At 38.2% G+C, this 23,073-nt stretch overlaps 1 protein-coding gene across 2 annotated transcripts in view; it reads right to left on the bottom strand.

The window, feature by feature from the left end:
- The window catches only part of MYLK (myosin light chain kinase), a 215,834-nt gene that overhangs the window by 13,085 nt on the left and 179,676 nt on the right, over positions 1 to 23,073 (bottom strand). For both annotated transcript variants that reach the window (XM_030487009.1, XM_030487010.2), the window contains 6 exons: positions 18,322 to 18,624; positions 14,684 to 14,719; positions 14,492 to 14,585; positions 13,269 to 13,472; positions 7,835 to 8,052; positions 2,411 to 2,534 (listed from right to left, as the gene is read on the bottom strand). In XM_030487009.1, coding sequence (XP_030342869.1) covers positions 2,411 to 2,534; positions 7,835 to 8,052; positions 13,269 to 13,472; positions 14,492 to 14,585; positions 14,684 to 14,719; positions 18,322 to 18,624 — 979 coding nt within the window. The remainder of the gene's footprint in view (positions 1 to 2,410; positions 2,535 to 7,834; positions 8,053 to 13,268; positions 13,473 to 14,491; positions 14,586 to 14,683; positions 14,720 to 18,321; positions 18,625 to 23,073) is intronic.

The raw sequence follows: 23,073 nt of genomic DNA, 5'->3' as shown, positions 1-23,073 counted from the left end.
TATTTAAACCCAGTGCTGCTGCAGTGCTCACCTCTTCCTTCATGACCTCACCATGCCAGGAGAGAGGGGGTGCAAATGCTAAGTTACAAGCCCAGTGATGGTAAGACAGACACCAAATGAGTGACTCTTACACTTTGTGCATGAGATTTGGCAGTTCTGAGCATATACTCAGAACAGGAAAGCAGAGCTACAACTAGAGAGAGATGCAGTTCTCAGTGACTTTTATTTGCATTCTGTAAGGATGATGTGATGGTCCATTTTGGATAATGGCTCACAGTTGTGAATCCACAAAAATAGCTGGGCTTTAAGGAAGTGAAGACAGATTGGGAGCCTGTCACTCTGGGGTGGAGAGGGAAAGTCCAAGTGATGACTCACGGGTCTTCCCTAACTTCTGTTACTTTATTCTTACGGCAAGAAAGACAAAAGCCGATTACTACTGTTAATCATTATTGTGGCAATAGCTATGCATCAAAAATGAATTTTTCATTGCATTTGGGTAACGTAGCTTTCCAATCATGAGGAGTTAAATGAGCTTAAAGACAATTTAGCAAACAAGTAATTTCATAATATGTTTCACAAGGCATATTGGGTCATCTGAATCAAATGTAACACCACCCTAATCCCATCAACTGAACGTTACAGCATCCAAATATCTTGCTTCTGGTGACACGGAGAAGCTGCGTAAAAGCAGTTCTGCCACGGCCAGCGGACTGGTCTTTGTCAAGACATTTCACCTTTTCTCCATCTGTTTCACCTGCTCCTTTGCCTTGCCTACTGAGACGATGTCAGTGTTCTCCAGCACGTACCGTAATGGAGCAGCAACCATGGTTGCATACCTTAGGAGCATACACAACTGCTATCCCCGATTTTTGCCCCGGTTGCCTGGCATGTCACTGCTTATACTGTGAACACACAAAACCTATCATATTCTTTGATAACAAATGACAGCAAAAGACGTTAAACTCCCGAATGCGCGTGTAACAGTGGTTAATGTTTTGTTCCTTAACGTTTGAGAGGCCTCTAGGGGGCAATGCAGCATTGATGTAACCGTTGGGTATTCCATTGCTGTGCAGGCAGTCTGGGATCTCCATACTGCTCTTCGGTGCTCTGTAACTCAGGAGGCCTCAAAAGCTAGAGAAATAAATTAATTTGTCATATGAGCACTGCCTGTGTGGTCTACATTATTCGAACTACAGAGTGATCCAAACGAGCTTTCAAGATCGAGAAAAAAGTGCTGGAAGTGAGTGGAAAATAAAGGTCCTGTAAATAAACTGGCAGAGTGAAGTGACCTTGAAGAGCGTAGCGCATTTCATATAAGAAACAGAAGATAACAGAAACATTCAAAGTCTTTGCTGGGAATAAGAGAGTTGAGGTAGTAGCTTTTGCACAGGACAAGAAAGAAAATTATGTTGCTTAGTTTGGAAATGAGAAGAGTATAAGAACAAGAATAGTCTGACAAGGCAAGTGGAATCATGGAAAGACTGGCTAAAGATGAGGCAAACAACTGTGCACTGCCAGGTGTGAAGAAAAAAAGTAGCGAGGGTAGAGGGGACTCTCATAAAACAGAAAGTAGGGTATTGAGAGAAGCCTTTTAAAAGAATGAGTGCAAAGCAGATCCGCCATTTACTTACTATTGAAACTGGAGAGAGGAAGAAAAAGCCATGCTCCAAACCAAGCTTCCCTTTTCATTTGTTTATATGGCATCAGATGTGTGAAGTTACAGGTGGAAGAAGATAGCTTGCTGTTCTAGGCATGGAGATCCTGTTGCCATATATATTTCTCTAGACCCACTGAAGTTCATATGTTATCAAATTACATATAAAGAGCAAATGAAATCTTGAAATAGGTAACCAAGAGCTGCAGCTAACCGTTGTCTAAAATATTTCCATGATCTTGATCTGTGCTGCTTATAAATTGTATTAATCCAGTGGTTTGTGCTTAGTAATAAATTAAAACACACTGGGAACAGAGAAGGTAATGCTGGGGTACTTCAGTCTGTCCCACAAGGGATATAATCTGAATAAGACAACCCCAAAATTTCACAAAAAATTTCACACTTAGGAATAAAAGAATGGAAATTATCATGCCTAAACATTTCTCTTTAGCATCTGGGAAGGAAAAATAATTTAAAATTAGTAATAAAATACTGTCATATTGTCTTTTTAAATGAGATGAAGCATTGCTGGTTCATGATGTAAGATGTACAACACTAAATGACTGGATTTCCAGAACTGCTGGTTCTGCAGTGTGCCAATTGCACCCTTCAGAGAACAGAGAATTTTTATTAAACATGCTGGAGCTGTTAATTGTAATACAAAAGGTGTGAAAATTGGAGAAGAATTCAGAAGTTGATGGAAATTTTGTATGTTCAGCAACTGTCAGGATTTGTGTTTATAGCAAAGATACTCACAAGATGTAGCAGATAACTCCTATACTCCACATATCTGTTTCATATCCAATAGGTTCATAGTTTATAACTTCTGGAGCCACAAACTCAGGTGTCCCAAAGAGAACTTTCAGAGAACCTGCATTTTCTGTGAAGAATGCAAGAGAAAACCATTAACTGCTACACACAGATTTTTAAAAAAATGACAATTATTCCCCAGTAACATGAAAACTGGTTTGGTTTCATATTTGTGACTTCGTTAAAGATCCTTATCAGAAAAAATAAATCATGCCAGAACTGCTATTTTCTTAGCTGGTGCATATATAGCAATAAAGAATTATTTATCCTATTACATAGCACTGTACAAAGCACATAATAAGAAGGTTCCTACTTAAGGAGTTTCCACAAGACCAAGTCTAAGAAAGAAGAGAACTTCTAGTGTTTAATTCGTATTTGTATGTCCTGAGATACAAAAGTGTTTGACCTTTCATCACTTTAGCAGTTGCACAAGAGGACTTCAGGATTCCAGTGTTAGGAAGAAATTGAAATTTTCACAAATTATCTAAGATTGATTAAAGCTCAAGGATCATGTGGTAAAGAGAAACAGTAGTGACAAAATTATAAAAATAGTTATTTTAATCTAACACATTTCTTGTAGTTTAAACAGCAAAGAAAATTAGTACTGGCTTGCTCATCTCTGAAATTGGAAGTGGCACAGGTCAGTGGTTAAATAAGAAAAGCGGCAGATGACATACACCTGTCAGATCACTACCTTGTCAGTAAACTGGGCTGGAGCCTGCTCTCAACACCAGGCTTGCCTGGTGGAGCTCCAGAGTGGTAAAGGGGAACTACAACTGCTTAGTCATCAGTTGCCACTCCAAACTTCTATTCAGCTGGCCTGTAGCACAGGTGTCCTACATTTAGCTCTGCTTAAACGCAATCTGGGTGCTTCTAAAAGGATCTACAATGAAGTTAATGCTAGTAATATGAGCTGAAAGAATGAGGTCATGGGACACATGAACTCGCTCTATCTTTCTTGTGTTGACCCACCAGTATTGCTCTGGTGGAAAGTACTGTGATGAAGGTAGAATAATAATCTGGTCAGAACCTAGTATTGCCAGTTTACGCTGCCAGTGTGCAAGTATGAGTGATATGTCTAACTTGCAGTTATAGTGTGAAACACAAGTCGTTTAGATAGAAATTTAGATAATGCAGTTATTGATTGCATTATATTTATCTTTTGTGCAAGAGTTGCATCCAGATTAGGCACAGTAGAATGACATAGTGAGAAATCATCCGTTTCCCTAAGAGATTATAATCTAACCAAAACAGATCTGAATGGGAAGAATAACAGATGCAACAGATTCCAATTCTCCTCCTGTGAAGGTTACTGCAAGTACAGAAATTTGCAGCTCTATAATAAAAAGAAAAGCTTAAAAGACCTCAAAACCCAGCAGATCAACATTTTGAAAAGACTACAATAGAAGCTACTTGTCCACAACACTGGATCTTTACAGAATATTTTTTATTTACCAGAAATTTCTCTCCCAAGTTTTGCAACATAAATGCTGATCCCAGTACTGACTCCACACCTGCAGTTACCTCCATTGAAACATTGAAAGCTGTTCATCCATTTTAAAATGTAATCATATGCTCAAGTTAGTACTCTTTCAAGGTATGCAAATCTCCATCTTACCAGATGAAAATTGAAGGGTATGTGAGGTTAATAACTTGCCTAATAATTGAACAGCATGAGGCAACTTTCAAGCACTACAATGGTAATTCACTCACAGTCGTGCCAGTTTCCCATTTTAAATGCTGTGAAACCCTTTTTGCTCTGCTCAGGTATGGTGATAGTAAATTAATTTCAGAAACCTCATTTTCATGTTATCCCTGCTTTCAGACACCACTCCATGCAGAAAGTACCCATTTCTAGAGTCAGAGACAGAAGAACACTAGGGACCAGCCCCAGGAAATCACCTGGGCCTTCCCATGCAAGTTCACCATCAAGACCTTCCTGCCAGATGTCTGACTAGCCTTTAGAAAGCACATTCAAGAGCTGTTCCACAATATCCCTACACTCACATAACCAGAGTTTTCTGACACCTCCCCACTCAAAATATAGGATCCTTTTCCTAATACCCAGCCTAAACTGACTTAGCCTAAAACAAGAGCAAGGTCTTCTCCACAGTGACAGTAAGGAGTGAGAGACCAGCCGTCCTTTTCCAAGCACAGACAGGAAGCCTGAGATCCCATCTTCCCATTTGCCTTCTTTTTAGGTCAACATCTACATTTTTTTCCAACTGTCCTTATGAAAATTATTTGAATTTGTCACAAAGAACCTATTTTCTAAAAGCTTCATCACAATCATCCAAATCTCAGGCTCAGATTTTCACCTCCAAGTTTGGAGGCTTTTTTGTGCACTGTGTAAACTGCTGTGAGCCACTGTGTATGCAAAAGGCTGGTGCATGAAATATGCTGCCCGTAGGTCAGAGAAATGTTTTTTTGAAAACATGGCATTTGAGTGCAAGCATACAGTGTGAAACAACTGATACAGTGTTTGTTTCTGTGTATAAAAGAAAAAAGAAAAGAAAAGAATAGACCTTTTCAATGCAATAATATGTCAAATCTTTACCCAGCTGTTTAGAAGCTTGGTACACAAGTAGGGTCTCTGTTTGGATATCCCTTAGTTCAGATAGAAAGCTGACAAGCTAGCTGGAAAGGGTTGCTGACACTGTGTATAATCAACTGATTTAAAAAAATATCTTTACAGTACTCAAAACCCATTCTCTTTTCTCCTCAAGAAGTTTATCTTAAACAATTTTCTACATGTGTTCCTCAGCACACCAAAAAAGGTCAGGAAAATATCCCTCTGCAGCTTTGGTATTTCCTGACAGTGCAAGAGAACTAATTAGCTGTAGAAGATGACTGCAGAAGGAGCTCATCCTAATTCCTTTAAAACTGATCAAAACACTGAATATTTAGAGGTATTAATTTGCACTAGTTACAAAAAAGTAAATCTCAGAAGTGCAGTGCAAAATCAGCCACTGTTCCCTTCAGCAGTCCCTTCCCTTGGTTGAGCAGTTTCTGCTCAGTCAGGGTCAGCTCCATACTCTGAGTGTTCCAGTCCCACATCTATCAAAGCCAAAGTGAATTTGACAGCTAATTTCAAAATCAGAAGGCTTAAAGGAACACAAGTGAGGAATGTGCCCTCAGTGCACTACATAAGACAACTGGCAAGAAGAGGGTACTTTGTGAAAAGTGTTTTTGTCAATTTTTGTAAGTAAATGAAAGAGTAAAAATTGTTTTCTACTTTTGGAAAAAATCTCAACTGAAATGTTATGAATATCTTCATGATTAACACAGTGCTTTTTGCTTTATGGGCATGGAATGGGAGGGCACTTTGTCTTCCTATGGAAATGCCACACACACCAACTTATCCAGAATGGCAGACTGATGAAAGAAACAGCAAATACCTATAATTTAAGTTTGTAAGAATTATCAACATATTAAGCCAAATGAATGTGAATTATTGTAAGATCAAAGTCAGTGGCAGTGCCCGTAGCTCTCATCCTTCTACATCAAGAAAAGTTATTTATAGGTTAGAGATTTACTACACGTGGCATGACTGTAGCAGCTCAGAAGCTAGTGTCAACCATGCAATACACAGCGATCCCACAAGATTAACAGAAAAATCGAAAAGCTGATGGATATGAAGAGGCTACTGAAAATAGGATCTTCCTTTTGTTAAATGTGAGTTGAACTGTGGTTTGAAGTTGAAAAGGTAGTTGAATAAATTCCTATAAAAAGGCAATTCTGTGGTTACATTATATCTCTTTTTGTTGAAATCCACTAAGTTCAGCAATAAATGTATAGTTTTCAGGCTGACAGCTGGGACATAATGGGATGAAATCTTTCACACACCTCTGATAAAAAAATGCAGCACTGGAACTTACTTAACAGTTCTTCTGTTTCCTCAACAAGAACAAAATCCAGTTCATGCTCCCAGAAAACTATTGGCTCCATACTGGTGAAGGAATGTAAATGGCAACAATCTCTTTGTTTTGTTGTTTGTTTGGTTTTGAGCTTTTTTTTTAATGAATGAAATAAACACCTTATCTCAGAGCTCGCAGTGTCCCTGAGACCAAGATTCATGCAACTTTTGGAGTTGAACATCATCTAAAAATCCCCTATTCATTCATCATACCATTTTTGGTTTGTTTTAGTAAAATAATATTCTTGGGTATGCAGTAGTCTGTTACGAAGTGTGAAAAGAAGTAGGATGAACAGCATGTAGGCAAGTAACAAAATCCAGAAGGTTGTAATTCCAAACTGTACTCTTTCTTACAAAAAACATTCACTGTTCTACTTTTTAATAAGTATTATTTTGTTTAAAGAGGGACGACAAAAGACTACAACCAAGAATCTAGCTGTGGGCCCGTTTATGTAGAGAGCAGCAATTCATATGTGTTGTTCCAATCAATTTAATGGCAGAAGAGCCACAAATCTCAGCTTTCCCAGTGTAACAGGTTCATGAAGTATTTTAGCTCCTTTCAATTCCTGGAATGATTTTTTTTTTTTTTCCCTCTTGTGAAAATACGAGATTTTAAAAAATCAGTGTGTGATGTTGGTATTGTTTAACAAACACAAGTGGAGGGTTGCTTTTTAGAGATGAATTAATGCTGAGCAATATGAAGACAAGAACCCTCCAGGGTCTTTGGATTTCAAATTGCAGAGCATGGTGAAAGTCCGAAATGAATGATAGGAAGCAGCTAAAAACAGTTTAGGAAGGAGAGGAGCTTGGTAAGTGGAACTTCCCCCCTCTATCCCATTGCATTATTTTGAAGTAGCACTATTTTACTTTAATAATTTTGAGCATGATGGAAACACAGCTCTTTATACAATTCCTCCCTTGTTTAACATCTCAGGCAATACGTTTCTGTTTAGAATAAGAAATGTCAAAAACTAATGGGGAAATGTAAATTGAATGTAATTATTCATATCTGAAAGGCTTCTAGAATATCACCTTAACTGTTACTGATACAAAATTTCAAGGATTTGTAGTATTAATGAAGATCAAGGTTTTATTCTATTTTTTACAGTTAGAGAGTTAGTGGTTTATGGTTTCCTGTTGCAAATATAAATATTTGTTAACACTACTACTACTCTGTACTTTACCTTGTAATCTACAGGGATACCCTAGCCATAGAAAGAGATAGGTAGACTGTATACACTTCACTGCAAACTCCTCTTGCAGATGAGGTGCCCTACTCTCATTCTTGAGTATCTTCTTTTTCCCTTTTCTATTTTTTTCCTAAACCCAGAACTCTTTATAGGAAACATATCTACTTACTCTTTATACACAAAGTAATATAATAGGAAGTACTAATTACTGTTTGTCCTGCCCTTTTCCCCATGTCATACTGGAATAAGCAGAAAAGTCATTACCTAATCTTCTTGCAAGTCCAAAGTCAATGAGTTTGATACTTGTACCAGTCTTGTTGACACACATAATGTTTTCTGGCTTCAAATCCAAGTGGACAATACCCTGCTTATGGATGTACTGAACTCCTTCTGAAATCTGCTTCATATATTTAATGCACTCTCTCTCTGTAAGTTCAAAGTCTTCATCAATGATTCGTTCAAAGAGTTCTCCTCCAGAAACCCTATGAAAGGCAGAATAAAAAGATGACTTCTGTAGCATTTTCATTTTGGGAGCAATCGAACTATTTCCTTTACAGAAATAAATATAATTCAAGCTTCCAATAGTCACTTCAGGACACAATCTATGTTTTGCAATGGCATTTTCCGTAGACACAAGGATCACATATGAAGAATCACCTCCTTTGTGCAGTATAAATCAATAGATTTTCTCCATTCTGAGTCTCTTTATCAGGTTAGGACTACAAAACATTCATACTGTTATCCCAGGCAGGGATGTAGCTAGATTTACATCCAGCCTTTAGGATTCAGTCATCTGCAGTTGGCAGTAAAGCGTGTGCCATGTGGTTGTCACCCCGATGACATGTGTTTATACACTGCTCGATACAGTGCTTGCTTTCTCACTATGTTTCATCACAACGTAAGTGCAGGTAACGTCATTTAAAGAAAACTAAAATACATGGGATGGGTCTCAGGAAAAGAGGACAAAACTTCTAGCAGAGGAGCAAAAATTTGGGAAGAAGAGAGACTGAGAGTGACAAAGAAAGGCTGAAGAAGGAAAAATTCAAATATATGGTTAATTGGAATGCAAAGCTCAAAGGGTAAATTATTGACCCAGGTGGGCTGAGAGGGAATTTCCTCCTTAGCTACAACAGGACAAGGATATAACCCACAACTCTTTCAGCGCTGCTATTTTTAGCTGAGCCATCATCACACTCCTTATAGATCAATTCCATTTTTATGCTTATTTAAGATGTGGAATAATTGGTCTTTCCAGGGTAAAAGCTCCTGGATTAAACTGCTTGTGGAACTAAAGTGGGACATTTTTAACCTAGAGTTAATAAAGCAAAATTGAAGTCATGTGGGGTTTTGTTTCTGTGTTTCTTTTTGTTTGGTTGGTTGCTTTTGTATTGGTTTGTTGTTTTTTTTTAAATTCTGAGTAATCACTCAACTGATTTATCTGATTATGTCCAAAGATGGGAAATATTTTTTGCATGTGGCAGGTGAATGACCCGTATAGAAGGGAACAAATGGTGAAGAGCAGGACTGCTTTTAGAAATCTGTTCTAAATTAAATGCTCCATGGTCTTTATATGGTTTAATATTTTGCAGCATTCATGCTTATTGCCAAATGTAATTGCACATTTCAGTTGCGGAAAGAAAACACACAACTGGAAACTGGTCTTGCAATGTTTGCAGGTTGGCAGATATATGATTATATCCCTCATGTACTAAACCGAAATTGAAACATATGGAGTTCTGGACACATTTCTTGCTTTGGCTATAAGGTTTCAGAAAATATATGATTAGAAATGCTACTGAAGTTTCCTATTGACATGAAAATAGTAACAATAGTATATGCTTGACAAACATTGTATTATAGCATATATGTAACATAAAGCCAATAATATGGTTAGAGCTGTTGAATAAACAGCTCTGGTAAGTTGGGGATCTAGTTTTTTGTTACTCCAGTAAGACATTAACAGTAAGGAGGTGTTTATGAAAACATCTGCATGCAAAATGGTTATTTTTCTGGAGCACTCTGTGACTTCAAATGATAACCATCCTAATACAAAAAAGTACCAGGTTTTTTTTTTTGGCTATTTAACACGGATAATGATGACTTATTTTTACTATAAAAAGTGCTACACTTTTCAGATCCATAAAGCAAAAAAATTTCAGAAGTTGTACCATTGTTTCAAGCACCACTTTTGAGCATATTATTTGGAAATTATTTGGAAATTAATTATTTGGAAATTATTAATTATTTGGAAATTAACTACTGTTAATACATCTGCATGGTGGTTTTACCCTTGGACCTCTAGACCCTCTGGTATCATCATTAGATTAAGCTGCAATTGCATTTATAGAATGCATATTTTGTATGTATATTCTGAGCCAAATCCAGTTTAATTTTTGCCAGGTTAGGAAGATGAATTGAATCAATGTAGATTAGGTTCTACGTATATACAGAAGGAAAAGTCAGCTTTCTTCACAGTCACAACTAGTTCAGAATCTAAATCTCTCATCATTTACTGGATTTTCCTCTTTTCAGTCTTCTCTAGATGAGGTCAGAGAGGAAAATATTGCTGTCTATAGAGTCACAGAATACACATTTTAAAAATATTTTATTGTAAGTCTTGGTCATGAAGGAACGGTGAGAAGAATCTACCTTGGAGTTACCCAGGGCAAATACTCAACTGCGTTTTAATAAATCTCACTTCAAAGACAGAAGAGAAAACCTTAGTGACTTGTGCCAACTTAAATCACACCAGAGGAATGGAGTTTACTGCTGATTTTTTTCTTTAATAATCTTAATTTGCAATACAATAAACTTTTAATCTATGTCAAATTAAACGAAGTATCTGAAGTATGTAAAAACTCTGAGGCACTTAGCTCCCAGTGCTGAATGCCATTCACAACATGCTGCTGCTTTTCAGATGTTCTTTTTCCACTGAGATGCTTGTTATGGAACCAGTATACTGCTATATTTGAAAAGGAAATGCCTGAGGTTTGTCCTGGATTTCCAGCAAATGGCAGATGGGACAGTTTCCAAGGAAGAGCACATCAAGGGTTTGAATCATTCTAGTGTTTTATTTTAAATGAATGATGAAAAATTGTGAATTTATTATAAATATGAAATCAAACAGTATAAAATAGTGGCATGACAAATATTAAAAGAAGAGAAGATGAAGTTCGAAAAGTTTTGAGAAATATATAGGCATAAAATTAAAATGAAAAATTTAAGATAAATATCGGTAAGAAAAATCCAAAGGTGCTCCTCAGTAGTGGAGGGGGAGCTGCTACATTCCAGTTACTGCTAAAATCTGGTTTCAAAGGAGACTGATGGCAGTTGAGCTTGATTTGTGTGAAATCTGCGCATTTAGACTCTGATGGGAATAAAGAGAACATCTTGGATACTAAGAATTTTTGAAGGTATTTCCCACAACTTCTTTGATATTCAAAGAATTATTAGCTTAATAGCAAAACCAGAAATGATCCACCTGTGGCTCTCTAATAGTGCAGGTTCAGTTGCTGTGCTGGGACTGTGTCAAACAGGTAACGTGACTGTATAGAGGCTGCCAAGAGTCATCTGGCACAAAGGTGTCACACAAGCAACTGACTGCCCAGACCTGCTCCAGAGCAGGGCAGACTGCTACCGCCTGCCTGCCTGCTGCTCGGAGAACCACTTCTCCTCCTCTCGACATTATGGAAAGTTCTTCGTGTGGGGGTCAAAAGCCAGAAAAGGTGGCTGCCCCAAACTAAAATCACACCCTAGTTAGACTGGTTAACAAAATTACTTTAAATTAGATTGCACTTTTCTATATTTTTAAAAAGTAAAACCCCTTTGTTGGCAGGGGGGAACTAATGGAGTGTAAAGCCATATGTTATTCAAAACTTTTTATACATTTTCTTGTTTTCCATTAGGTTTGCCAGATCCCAATTCCAAGCTAAGTAGGGCTCCCTTCCCTTACCGTCAGCAGCTTGTTCAACTTCTGAATCTAAAAATAAAACCACTTTCTTGCACACAAGTTCCAAGGTTGTATAATGGAGACCCAGTCTCTGAAATATGCTATAGGAGTTTGCACATGTCGTGGTTTAACCCAGGACAGCACATAATCTAGGCAACCACCAAGCAAGCAAAACAGACATACAGACTCTTTTGCTTCTAACAATTTATATCTTACATAGCACTTCCAGCCAGCAGAACACCTGCTGCTGCTTCTTGCAGCAGACAGCATATGAAGTAGGTGTGGCAGCAGAACAGTGACTGATGTAACATTTTGGAAAAAAAACCCATCAGCACAGACCAGGATTTCATTTTCTTTCCAGCTGCTATGGCCACAAGCATTGGTCACACTAAGCAGGCATGTTATGGATGCTGTAAACATTGGTCATTATTGGTCATAATAATGTTGGTCATTATTGTTTATGAAGTCTGACCATTACTTTCCATCCCATGCTGTGCAGGTTCTTTTCTTATAATGAATTCTGGTGCATGAACATGTTCTGAACCTTCTTTTTTTGGTAAGAAACTAACTTCCATTTTTAAATACAAAGATACCCATGTCATAGGCCTGTGAGATGCTTAACAGAACTGCTTTCGTGGTGCTTTTCTGCTACTTCCCACAGTGGTGTGGCATAAGTAGCTCAAGGCAAATGATTTCTGGGAGGTAAAAAATAAGTGTTGCTATCTTACTCAGCAAGAACAAGACAACACAGGCTGTCTTCAAATTCAGAGTTACTTAATTGTATAGCTTTGGATGAAGAGTGCTATGACTTTCAAGTAAAGGAGAAATTCCCTTCTACAACTGCTACACCTGGACCATCATGGAGAATCTGTGTATTGACATTAGGGGCAAATCAATTCATGTTTAATTAGGGGTTTTTTGGTGGGAAACAGTCAGTGTAACCAATCTTCCTGCATCTACTGATATAGATTTAGAACATTCACTGTGTTCATCTGAGGAGATTTTTTAGACAGCACTCCCTTATTATAAATGGTTTGCAATTGAAGTATTTATGTTGCAGGAAAAACACATCAGACTAATCCTTCAAGGTCTCTTAAGAATATAAAAGCTGGATATAGAACTTGATGGAAACTAAAGTGTTCCTAAAACCTCTTGGGCATTATAAATTTGCCTGGCTGAATTTTTCATGGAAATTCAACTATTTTATTAGAATGTAGCTTAGATGTTTGCACTCTCAAGCTTATCTTTCTCTCTTACTGTCTCTTGCACACCAACATTCAATTCTCTGCACAAGGCAACTTATCAGTGTTTAAGCAAAATTTGACCTGAGCTTTTACAATACGTGTTTAGAACTGCCTAAAGAAAAAAAGATTTTTTTCTCTTCCTTAAAAATATATATGGTTCTAAATGAAAGCCCAAATTGCATCTGACTTTTTTTTCTCTCCCCTTCCAAGTTGGCAATAAAAGAGTGAGCGGCAGAAAAACACCACAGGTACTTTAAAAACCAAACAAACTAGACAATAAAGGCTGTAACACATCTTCTCTTATTTTTAAGAGATACAACACAGATTCACTTACACAGTTTCGACAAGTTGGATAAGTAATTGGAGAAACTTACAAGATGTGAAAACCATCCAGGCCCTGCAGATCCGGAAGCTTTTGACAGTCCCATACCTGGGTAAGTTGGTACATTTGCACAATTATTTCCAACATTATTTGCTTTGTTAGTGTGATCTGCTTTATACTTACATTTCCAAGACCATAACGATGTTGGCTTTTTCTTCGAAGGCATCTACACATTGGACAAGTTTTGGATGATGTAGACAGTTCATGATGCTGATTTCATCTCTTATGTTTTCTTTTTCCTTAGCAGAATATGCTTTGAAAAATTTTCCTGCCCAAACTTTTCCAGTCTTCTTTTCAACAAGCCTAAAGACTTGTCCAAATTTCCCCCTGAAAATATACAACTATTTCCATTAAAAGTTTTTGCAATGTATGGGCCACCATAAATAGCAATATTTTATCAAATATTCCAGTACAACCACTCCCTTCTGAAATAAAAATGTCTTCATATCAAATACTGTTCTGTACTGATTTTGTGCAGAGTAATCTGCAAGAATTTTTGAATGAATGCCAGATTTAGAATCACCCCACTATACCAATTAGCAAGTTTTATATAAGAAGGTTCAAAAATTGGAGTCCTACCAGGCTTTAATTCATGTCACCTAAGTCTTTCTGCACAGAGTTTTCTATAGGTCATACACCTCTGAAGGGGCCGCAGATAGCAGACAACTCAGGGGCAGGATATAAGATATAGGTGAAATCAGAATCCTAGAGGCTTCAATAATATTATTTCACATGCTGTATATGTACAGTTCTACTTCTATGATACATTTATCAAGATTTATAATGGCAGCATAGAGGATCCTTTGGCCTTCAGCACCACCAGCAGCACAAATCACTGAAAGATTATCGTGGCATGCAATTCATATAACCATGAGTTTGAGCACTGAGAAACACAGCCAGGCTAATCATTGACCTTCACTGAGCAATACTGTTAACGCTCTTGGGATTATGACCGCTGTCAAAAGAGATTCTAGCCCATGGGCAGGATAATCTTATTACCACTAATGGGTATAATGGAAATTCAAGTGCACGATGTGTACCTTTTTTCAGCTAGCTTTTAGAGCACTGAAAAGCGAATGCATCGTCTAGCTTTATTCATTTGCGGGCTCCATTCTCCTTGCCAGAAATGTGCATGGTGTCTATTTAAAATTATAAATTAACAGAAATAAAGGATGTTTATGGATTTGAGGCCAACATATGTTAAAAACTATTTTTACTGCAACAGAGGAACCCAGTTGGAATCTTGAAAGTGCAAGACACTGTCAAAGAATGAATGCACATGATCTTTATGATTGACTGGTAGCCTTGGAAACTCCATGTCTTTAAAAGCGCAACGCAGTACTTACGATCCCAGTCTTTCTTCAATATTATAGACATCTGAAACTTTTTGTTCAGTGTTGATAGTAACTGTTCGATACTCGACCTCAGTTTCTTTCCCTTCTACAAATAAATATTAAGGACCACGATTAAAACCTCCATAAAACATGAATGAAAACCACAGATTTGCATTTGTCTTGATTAAAATCTGAATTTCTTACCATCATCAGATAGCTCCACTTCATCCTCTTTAAGTTCTATGATGAAAATTAAAAGACATAGATAACTTATTATGTAGGCTATGGTACTTACATAACACAGTTAAATTACTCACAATAAGATGGGCATTAACTTCATAATTAAAATCTCTTCAACACTTCTATTTGGTTATTGACTACACAATCACAGTCTGGTCACCATTTCTTAATAAATCAAGTTCATGTGTTTTGCAGTACTTGTCTATTATACCTGCCTACTAGAAACATCAGCATACTGAATCAGTTCATGGTCATTTAATAAGTAGCTTTAGGAATGCCTCAATGAAATAGAAAATAAATTCAAAATATTAAAATCAATAACAACACTTCTGGTTCAATGACAAATACTTTTTCAGCTTTTCTGTGCATTTTTTTTTTTTCATTGCAAAGCTGAAAGTAAAGCAAGTTTGTACATGAAAAGATTTCCTGCGAAGCATCCAGACTAATTTTTCAGGCTCAAGATGACTAGAAACTTTGGACAGCATGGACTTCCCTGAGCATGGCTGAATTTTGAAATCACTGATGTCCAAATGGAGCCTCAGTTCTGCAGACATACTCAAAGGCAGGCAGAAATGTTGGCAAGCCCAGTGACGTAAGGCAGAGTAAGAGCTGGCCTGAGTATCTTGATTTTAATTTTTTATTTTCATGTGCATGAACTGTCAGTAGCACTGGTTTGTGTGTTGTTCCCTATGTTGCCTGCAGGTATGAGGGGAAAGGGGTTGTAGCTGGAATGGTGTTACATATTGCTTACACTGTTCAGGCTTGCTCCTAAGACCTGTGGCTATAACCAGTAATTTGAAAAGCTGCAAAGGCAGTTGCACAGTGAGCTGTACAATCCTCCCTTTAGCTGCTGAAGATGCACTTTGGCATCGCAGAGTGCAAGCCTAACCAAGTGATTTATCCCCACTGTGTCAATGGATTTACATTTTGAAACATTAATGCAGTACCTTGGATGCTGTTAATTGCGTTATAGACTTATATGCAGCAGCTGGGAGGAAAACACCAGGAAAAAAGGGTGCAGGGTGAGCAGATAGCTGGTCTGATGCATGGGCATCGCTTTTTCACATCCAACACGTAATGCTGCATCTGTATTCTGGTAGCAAAGCCAATCAAGTAGGTATAATCTGTTACTAAAGCCCGTCTCTCTTTTTTTTTGCACAGACAAGCTGATGTGCAGTGATTTACCAGAGGAGCAGGGAAGGAAGCGAGCCTTCCCCACTCAAGGGTAGCTGTCCTCAGATATTCCTCAGCTGGAAACCACACTTGCATAGAGCACATCACATTTTCCTCCCCTTTTAAGGGCTGCATAAGGGAGCTGATCCCAACCACGCTGCCAGTAGTTAATGTTTGCCAAATACCGATTCGACAAAGAAGTCAGTTCCCAGTTCTGCAGCGACACCGTATTGAAGCCATGAACTAGAAACATTTTGGTCCACCATTGGAAGCCTAAATTAGATAATTGGAACATATCTGAGCTTGGTAAGTGCTGAGTAGCTGTGTTAAAACCTTTCTCAGAAGTGAGTCAATGGTACCAAATTTTCCTCAAACACGGCAATGCCTACTTTAATCTGTTGTGACTTATAGCATTAATTAGTAGCTGTTTTCTTGAAATGCACAGTGAAAAGTTAGCCATGGCTTTCTTCACTAAGGTTATACTGAGATTGCTAATATGCACTGGCTACCTCAGTATGAAAATCAGTAATCAGTCTTTCTGGCAGCAACAGAAAATCCCCAGTTACTCAGCTAAGTGTTTACATACATGGGAGCTTAAAGTCCTGACTTTGACAGGTGCTGGACGCATGCATTTTCCACTGCCTTTAATTAAAGCACCAGTTCACACACTTGAAAAATCATGTTTTATATGACTTGCCCTTTCTCAACGCTAGTTGCAGTATCAAGAATTGAGGTCAAGAAGCCCTGGCATTGAGAGCTCCAAGACAACGCACCCTCCTACAAACAGAATACATTTTCTTTTCACTCAAAACAATCTTTCCTTTGTTTTGTTTGTTTGTTTTTTGCTTGTTTTGTATGTACCACAATGATTCATACACTTTCTAGCCCTTTTCTATTAAATCTATATCTCAGTCTTAAACTCTCAGTCTTAAAAATAGCTTGTTTGCTTTGGTCCAGTACAATTAGTGCTTGTTCTAGGAAAAAACAAATGTAGGGAAGAGTCAGGTCCCCAACTCTAGAAGGTGTTTGTCCTTCATCTAAATAAAGAGGTCATTGAAACACAGGTAATTTTGTTATGAAGAGCCAATACCATCTAGCTTCCTTTCAATTTTATTGCTGCTCTTAATGTTATTTTCCTCCCTTTGAAGAGAAGCTGCATCTTGATTTAGATCACGTTTAAAATCTTTAAAATAGACGGAAGTGATTTCTCGGAATGCATCCAGTTTAGCTTTTGAAGAGAAATATGATTTGCTTTTGTTTGGAAATGTCTCTTGAGAGGCTTATGCAGTTGTGTGATGCTGCATCACTTTGCTGTCATTTTTGTCTTGCTGTGGCAATAAAAGATAACATCACAAGGGCTATGTGAGACAATTAAACTCCAAAGCCCTGCATACATAATTAAGGAGAGAAATATACAACATACAGTCCACTCCTCAAAGACAGGAAAAATGGCAAAATACATTATTCCTGGTCTGGGTTTTTTGGTATGGTATGACTATCAAAGTGATCCTTGCACAGCAGATAGAGGTGGGTGTGCAAAAAAAAAAAAAAAAAAAAAAAAATCAATATCTGGTTTTAAAAAATGTTGATTTTTGTGTGTGTTTAAAATTTTAGTACCAGTTTCTGAACAATTTCTAAAATGCTCCAGCTCTTCCCATTAGTCCTTTGAGAAGATCTTAGCAAAAAAAGAAGAGGCAGAAGATACTGAAAATATTTTTACAGGTATGTGCAACTGTAATTAAAAACCCTAAAAAATTTTTTTAGCACCCATAGTGCTGCAAAACCAACGTACTTTGAATTCACAAGATTAGTGTACTAGGGGCAACAGGACTGAGGAGCGCTATCATGCTGGGATTTGAAGCATAGGAACTACAGCTAGGCGTGAGAGACTAATCCAGTTTCTGCTGCATATTCAGTGCTTGGCTAACAGCAAGCACATTTACTATTTCCAAAAGCAAATCTGGGGTAGTCTTTATGGCTTGTTTTTCCATGTGTGTCCACTATAAGGTGTAATGAATCTATCAGTAAGTTTCAGGTAAACCACCAAACATTTTCCAACAGGGCATGGTCTGAATGTGTAACATATGTGTGAAAGGTTTCATCTCCCATTACCTGTTCACTGAACTACACTAGTCTGCCAGCCAGCACTCACACAGCAAGCCAGTAGATGAATTATTGGCTACTTTCACCAGGGGATCAGGGAGGGGTTTGGGATTGCTGAAGTGAAGTTTCCACACTGGATGCATGCAAAACTTAATGCTCAGACACGCACATTAAGTCTGCAAAGGGACTTCAGCACAATTACAGGTGGCATAAGCATTCATTGCACAGAGGCACACATAGAGCGTGTACAACCTGACCTCACTGGGAAACTGTTAAGATAGAGTTTAATTGAATTTAGATATTTTTTTTTCCTCTTAAAAACTAACCTTCTTGTTTCTCTCCAACTTTTACCAGCTCAGATTCTTGACTGGGCTCGCTGATGCCATAGACATTAGCAGCTCGTACACGGAATTTGTACTCTCGGTCAGCCTGCAGGTCCTGCACATTGAAAGAGGTGCTGCGGCAGGTGGTGAGATCTGTCCATTTGTTATCCACTGAGTTCCAGATCTCCACAGTGTAGGACTGCACTGCACTTCCACCATCATAAGAGGAGCCATACCATGAGAGAGTGAGGGAGGAACTCCGTATGTCTGATGCGCAAGGTGTTCCAGCCGGTGGATCTGGTTTATCTGCAAAAACATATTCAAAGCAGATAGGATGAAATCATGAGGGAAAGAGGTAGGACTTCCATCAGTGTATTACTGGCCCCAGCCAACAGCCTTTTTCTTTTCTTTTCCATGCCATTGCTCTGCTTCAGAGGTTTGTACTACAGGGAGAAGGAACAACTGCAGCGCAGATGGACATACTTGAGTTAGCTAACATAGACATCAATCCCATATGGGCCTCAGTACGGGTTGTTCAGTTCCCTGAGCATCTTGGTCAGCCATACTGAAGCCTAATGCCCTTCACAGCTATCATTACAGAAACTATAGATACTAAAACCAAATCTCCCACAGTAGTGCAAACCACTCCTTGGTGAACTTCCTTAGAGGTTTACCCCTGTAACAATCACCATAGCTGTGACACTCTTTCTCTAGCTCCCTTCATCTGCTTTCATACTTCAGAGCCACTACTAACTTTTCACAGCCTTAGAATGTGTCACTCATCCAAATATACCTGAGTAGCAGAGATACTAATACCAGTTTGTTGACACAGAAACAGAGATCTTGAAAGGTGACAACTTCGTCTGCTAACAATTTAATGAACAACTTCACATATGTGCAGGTTTTGGAAGTCTAGTGCAGTTTTTGGTAAAACTGAATTCAATTTAGACTGCATCATTTAAATATTGAGATTTTTTAAATCTCATGTGCATTTTGGAAATTGCTGGGGAGGTGGAAGATCAAAGCTTCTGTTTATCCCCAGTTAGAGGCTTGTTCCTGCAGTCCTTATTTGCATGAATAGATTCAATATCACCAGAACCTGGTGTGCAGATGAGCAGCCAAGCATGCAAACGTTGATGCAATACAAAACCCTAGCATGTATACGAATTTTCCAAAATCAAGTTTAATGGTTACATAGTTACTGAAATGAATGTTTTCCTAGGACAGAAGAATGTGACTTTTTAAAAAAATTACTGATTAAGAAAATCTTTATGGATGTTAAGTACTTCAAAAGACCTTAAAGGGAACAAATATCTTCCTTGGGAATAATCCTCTCAGAAGTAATCTAGCAAAACCTACAAAATAATGATGATGTTGATTTGGATGAACTAGTGGCCAAAGGTTGAATAAGAAATCAAAGGATGGGATAAAATGACAGAAGATGAAAAGAAAAAGATAGATAAGAGTGAGATGCTACAAACAGTGGTTACACTGGACATGGGCTGATAAAATCCTTTCCCATTTTGATGGTTAAAATGGCTAATGGACATTATCACTTTCTCCTTAAGAAAGGCAGAGCTGGCAAGCCAGCCAAAAATACAGTCACTTTCTCAACAATAAAAACATCCAAATGCTGGGGATAACTGCTGTGGACTTTGGTCAAGCCTTACTCTGGTAGACTATATACTCACTGGTAGTTCTCATGTGACCATACTCAAATTATCATCCCTAGGAAAATCACTGAGCAGATAGAAATAGCCACGGTTTGCCACAAACGTGCCTTTAGTCCTTGGACAGAGGGACCTCTCCTCTTACTGCTGTGGTTTTACTCATAGAGAGGGAAAATGGGGTAGTCTAATCTGTTCAAGACAGTTAAATATCAGTTCACTATTTGGAAGTGTGCAAGTTCTGCTGACCAATGATTTTCCTGAAAAAAAGCTTTTGTAATTCCTTTTAGCTCAGTTGTGATGGAAAAATCTGTCCTCCTCCACAACTTAAATGTAGTAGAAGATAACTTGCTAACTATGAGAGAAAAGGCTGGGAGGGAAGGAGATGGACATCAAGGGTTTGCCACTACATTCTGTATGAGAATGCCCAGGCAGAAGAAGAAGAGACTGCTAGAACACAGGTTATCTGTATTCATTTTGGCAACATTTAAAAAGCCATTCCACTAGGATTCATCATTATATAGTACATCTCTTGTTAAACACAGACATCAGAGAGCAAGATGTCCTTAACCTCTGGAATGGCTTATTGCCCTGCTTAGCTGTCACATTTTACTCACCTCATTTTCTGGCAGAATAAAAGGGACTTTTAACAAGCATGAATTTATAGTGTAGATATCATGAACTGAATCGCAGAGAAGTTAAGTGATTTGTCTAAGATTAGAAGGAGAGATTATAACAATGATGAGAACTGAATCTTGATCTCCTGGTGCCTTCCCTCTGCTATCCTGTCCTAGCCTCCTTGGAGCTGCAAGAAGTGAGAATTTAATGCTTACACCATTCACAATATCATAACCTTTGTACAGTGCTACAGCCGCCACCAGAGAGCTGGTTGCATAGCACACATGGTTTGTGTATGATTTTAGTCTAACAGCAGTGATAGCCATCTCCTTTTCACTGCAAGTTGCTATCCATGCAGACCTTGTAGGGAATGACGTTACCTCTGTCGTCTTCAAAATCTGTACAGAAAAAGAATATTTAGCTCTGTGTCTTTTCTTCCTATATAATCATCATTGCATCATCTCAAGATGCAGATAGAAGAATTTGGATAAGTAACAGCTGATTTATCCTAACTCCAAATAGAACAGAGCTGTTGCTGATAGCAAGAGGAAAATACTTTGAATAAAAAGCTAAGCCAGTAGTCTGTCATTTTACAGAGGCATCTGTTCAGGTTTATCAAAATAGTGCAGATTCTCTGACATCTGCTATGCACACAGCTAAATCTGGGCTATATGCATTAGGGGTTTTTTTGTTTAGAAAAAAAAGAAAAGAAAAATAAAGTGTTAGCTTGCTCTAATGCACTGAATGTTACATGGAAGGAAGAAAGAACTCATATGCTTCTGTCTTTGCAGAGCACTGTTCTCCCATGCAGGACATGAAAATATGGTCTCTGCTGACTTTCATGCCCAGAGTTTCATTTGGAAACAGCTTCATGATTTATCAGTTGCCTAGGCCACAGTTACCTTAGTGACCTCTCTTTCCATGACTCACCTAGGTAACTGCAATCCATTTGGCCAGCATAGTTTACAGAAGGAAGGCTTAAGTATGTGAGCACTGGAGAGAAAACATTCATAGCCAAGGGGACATCAGTGCTGAAGAAAATGCTACGTGGCTTCAATCTAATATATGCCAGCCATGGGAATACTTCTACTTTCCTAATAAATTTTTCCCAGTAAGCAAAGATACAAACCTGAAACCCTGGCTGGACTCTCTTGAGCCACAAAGATGCACGTTTCTGTTTGAAGTCTATCATGTGCTGCTGCTTGCAGAAATGCTCAATGTGTAAATACTGGGGTAGTAGCTGCTATGGGAGATCATAAACAAGAATGAAAGACTGATCTTTGCTCTTTCTTAATATGACAGATGTATATGTACCATTTTACCATGCTTAAAAATTGCTTGATATCAGACTGGATGGTATTCTACAGCTGTGCACATTCAGAGAATTTGCAAATGGTCTCTCCATGTGTCTGTTTTGTTTCTCAAAGTTTATTCCATGAGGATTTTAAAGGTTACCCTTTATTCATCTGTCTGTATTGAAAGCTAGGATATTTTGCCAAACAACATTCCTTCTGGAATATGAAATCTCTATCAGCACAATTAACTGCTTCCAATAAAAATATCCAGTGGGTTGAGGAGGGGCGTGGAAGTCAAGTACAATTCTCTATTTTGTCCTTCTGTTTTAGTATTTAGTATACCATTAATATCTTTGAGCTGCTCATTTTCAGTATTTCATTTGCATGTCATGTGCAGTCTCTTACTCACATAAGCATACTTCATACCTAGGCTTAAATTATGAGGGCTTTACACAGGCTTTTTGGACTACAATTTTGTTCTTCCTGTTCTGGACCAAACCATAGCCACAAGCCAACATATGAACTAGAAGGAAGAGAATGCATCCAAAAATACACTGCTCCTTGTGAACATTTCTATAGGGGAAGCAATTAATTTAAGATAGCAAGCTCTAAGTTCAGTTTCACTGTTACATGCAACAAAAGAAAACATGAATATATTCTCCACCATAAAATGTCTGAACTATATGAAACTAGGGGTATTCCAGTCTTGGCTAACTTACAACATGCATGTAACATCAAAATCAAGACTTAGCTACACTTTATGATATTCTAGATTGTCCCGGTCAAATTGGCTGTTTCCACGCAGTGCTGTTGAACTTGGTCAGAATCCTATAAACTCCACCACCTTTGTAGCAGACAGTACTTACACCTCTTTTACTGGGATGCATGATCACCTCATTTGCCTAATAGTATGAATGCAGAGGCTAACAAGATAGTCAGAGGTTGGAAAGTTAAATGCTAAGGGGGAATCAAGCACAAAGCTCCCTGTGTAGTATCCTTAGGAATATCAGTAGGGTTGCCCCAAGCTGGCTCCCAAAGCCTAGGCAAGCAAAAGAGAAAGACAAGTAGCTAATTTGGCCTCAAGCCTCCCTCAGGGACTGTTCTACACAGCAGCACAGAGACTGCATAAAGTCACTGACACTTGTGGCACTAAGGAAACAGCAGTGGCAACCTCT

Source organism: Strigops habroptila, chromosome 5, assembly GCF_004027225.2.
Source record: "Strigops habroptila isolate Jane chromosome 5, bStrHab1.2.pri, whole genome shotgun sequence".
Classification (NCBI taxonomy): domain Eukaryota; kingdom Metazoa; phylum Chordata; class Aves; order Psittaciformes; family Psittacidae; genus Strigops; species Strigops habroptila.
This window is presented reverse-complemented; position numbering and strand designations above follow the sequence as displayed.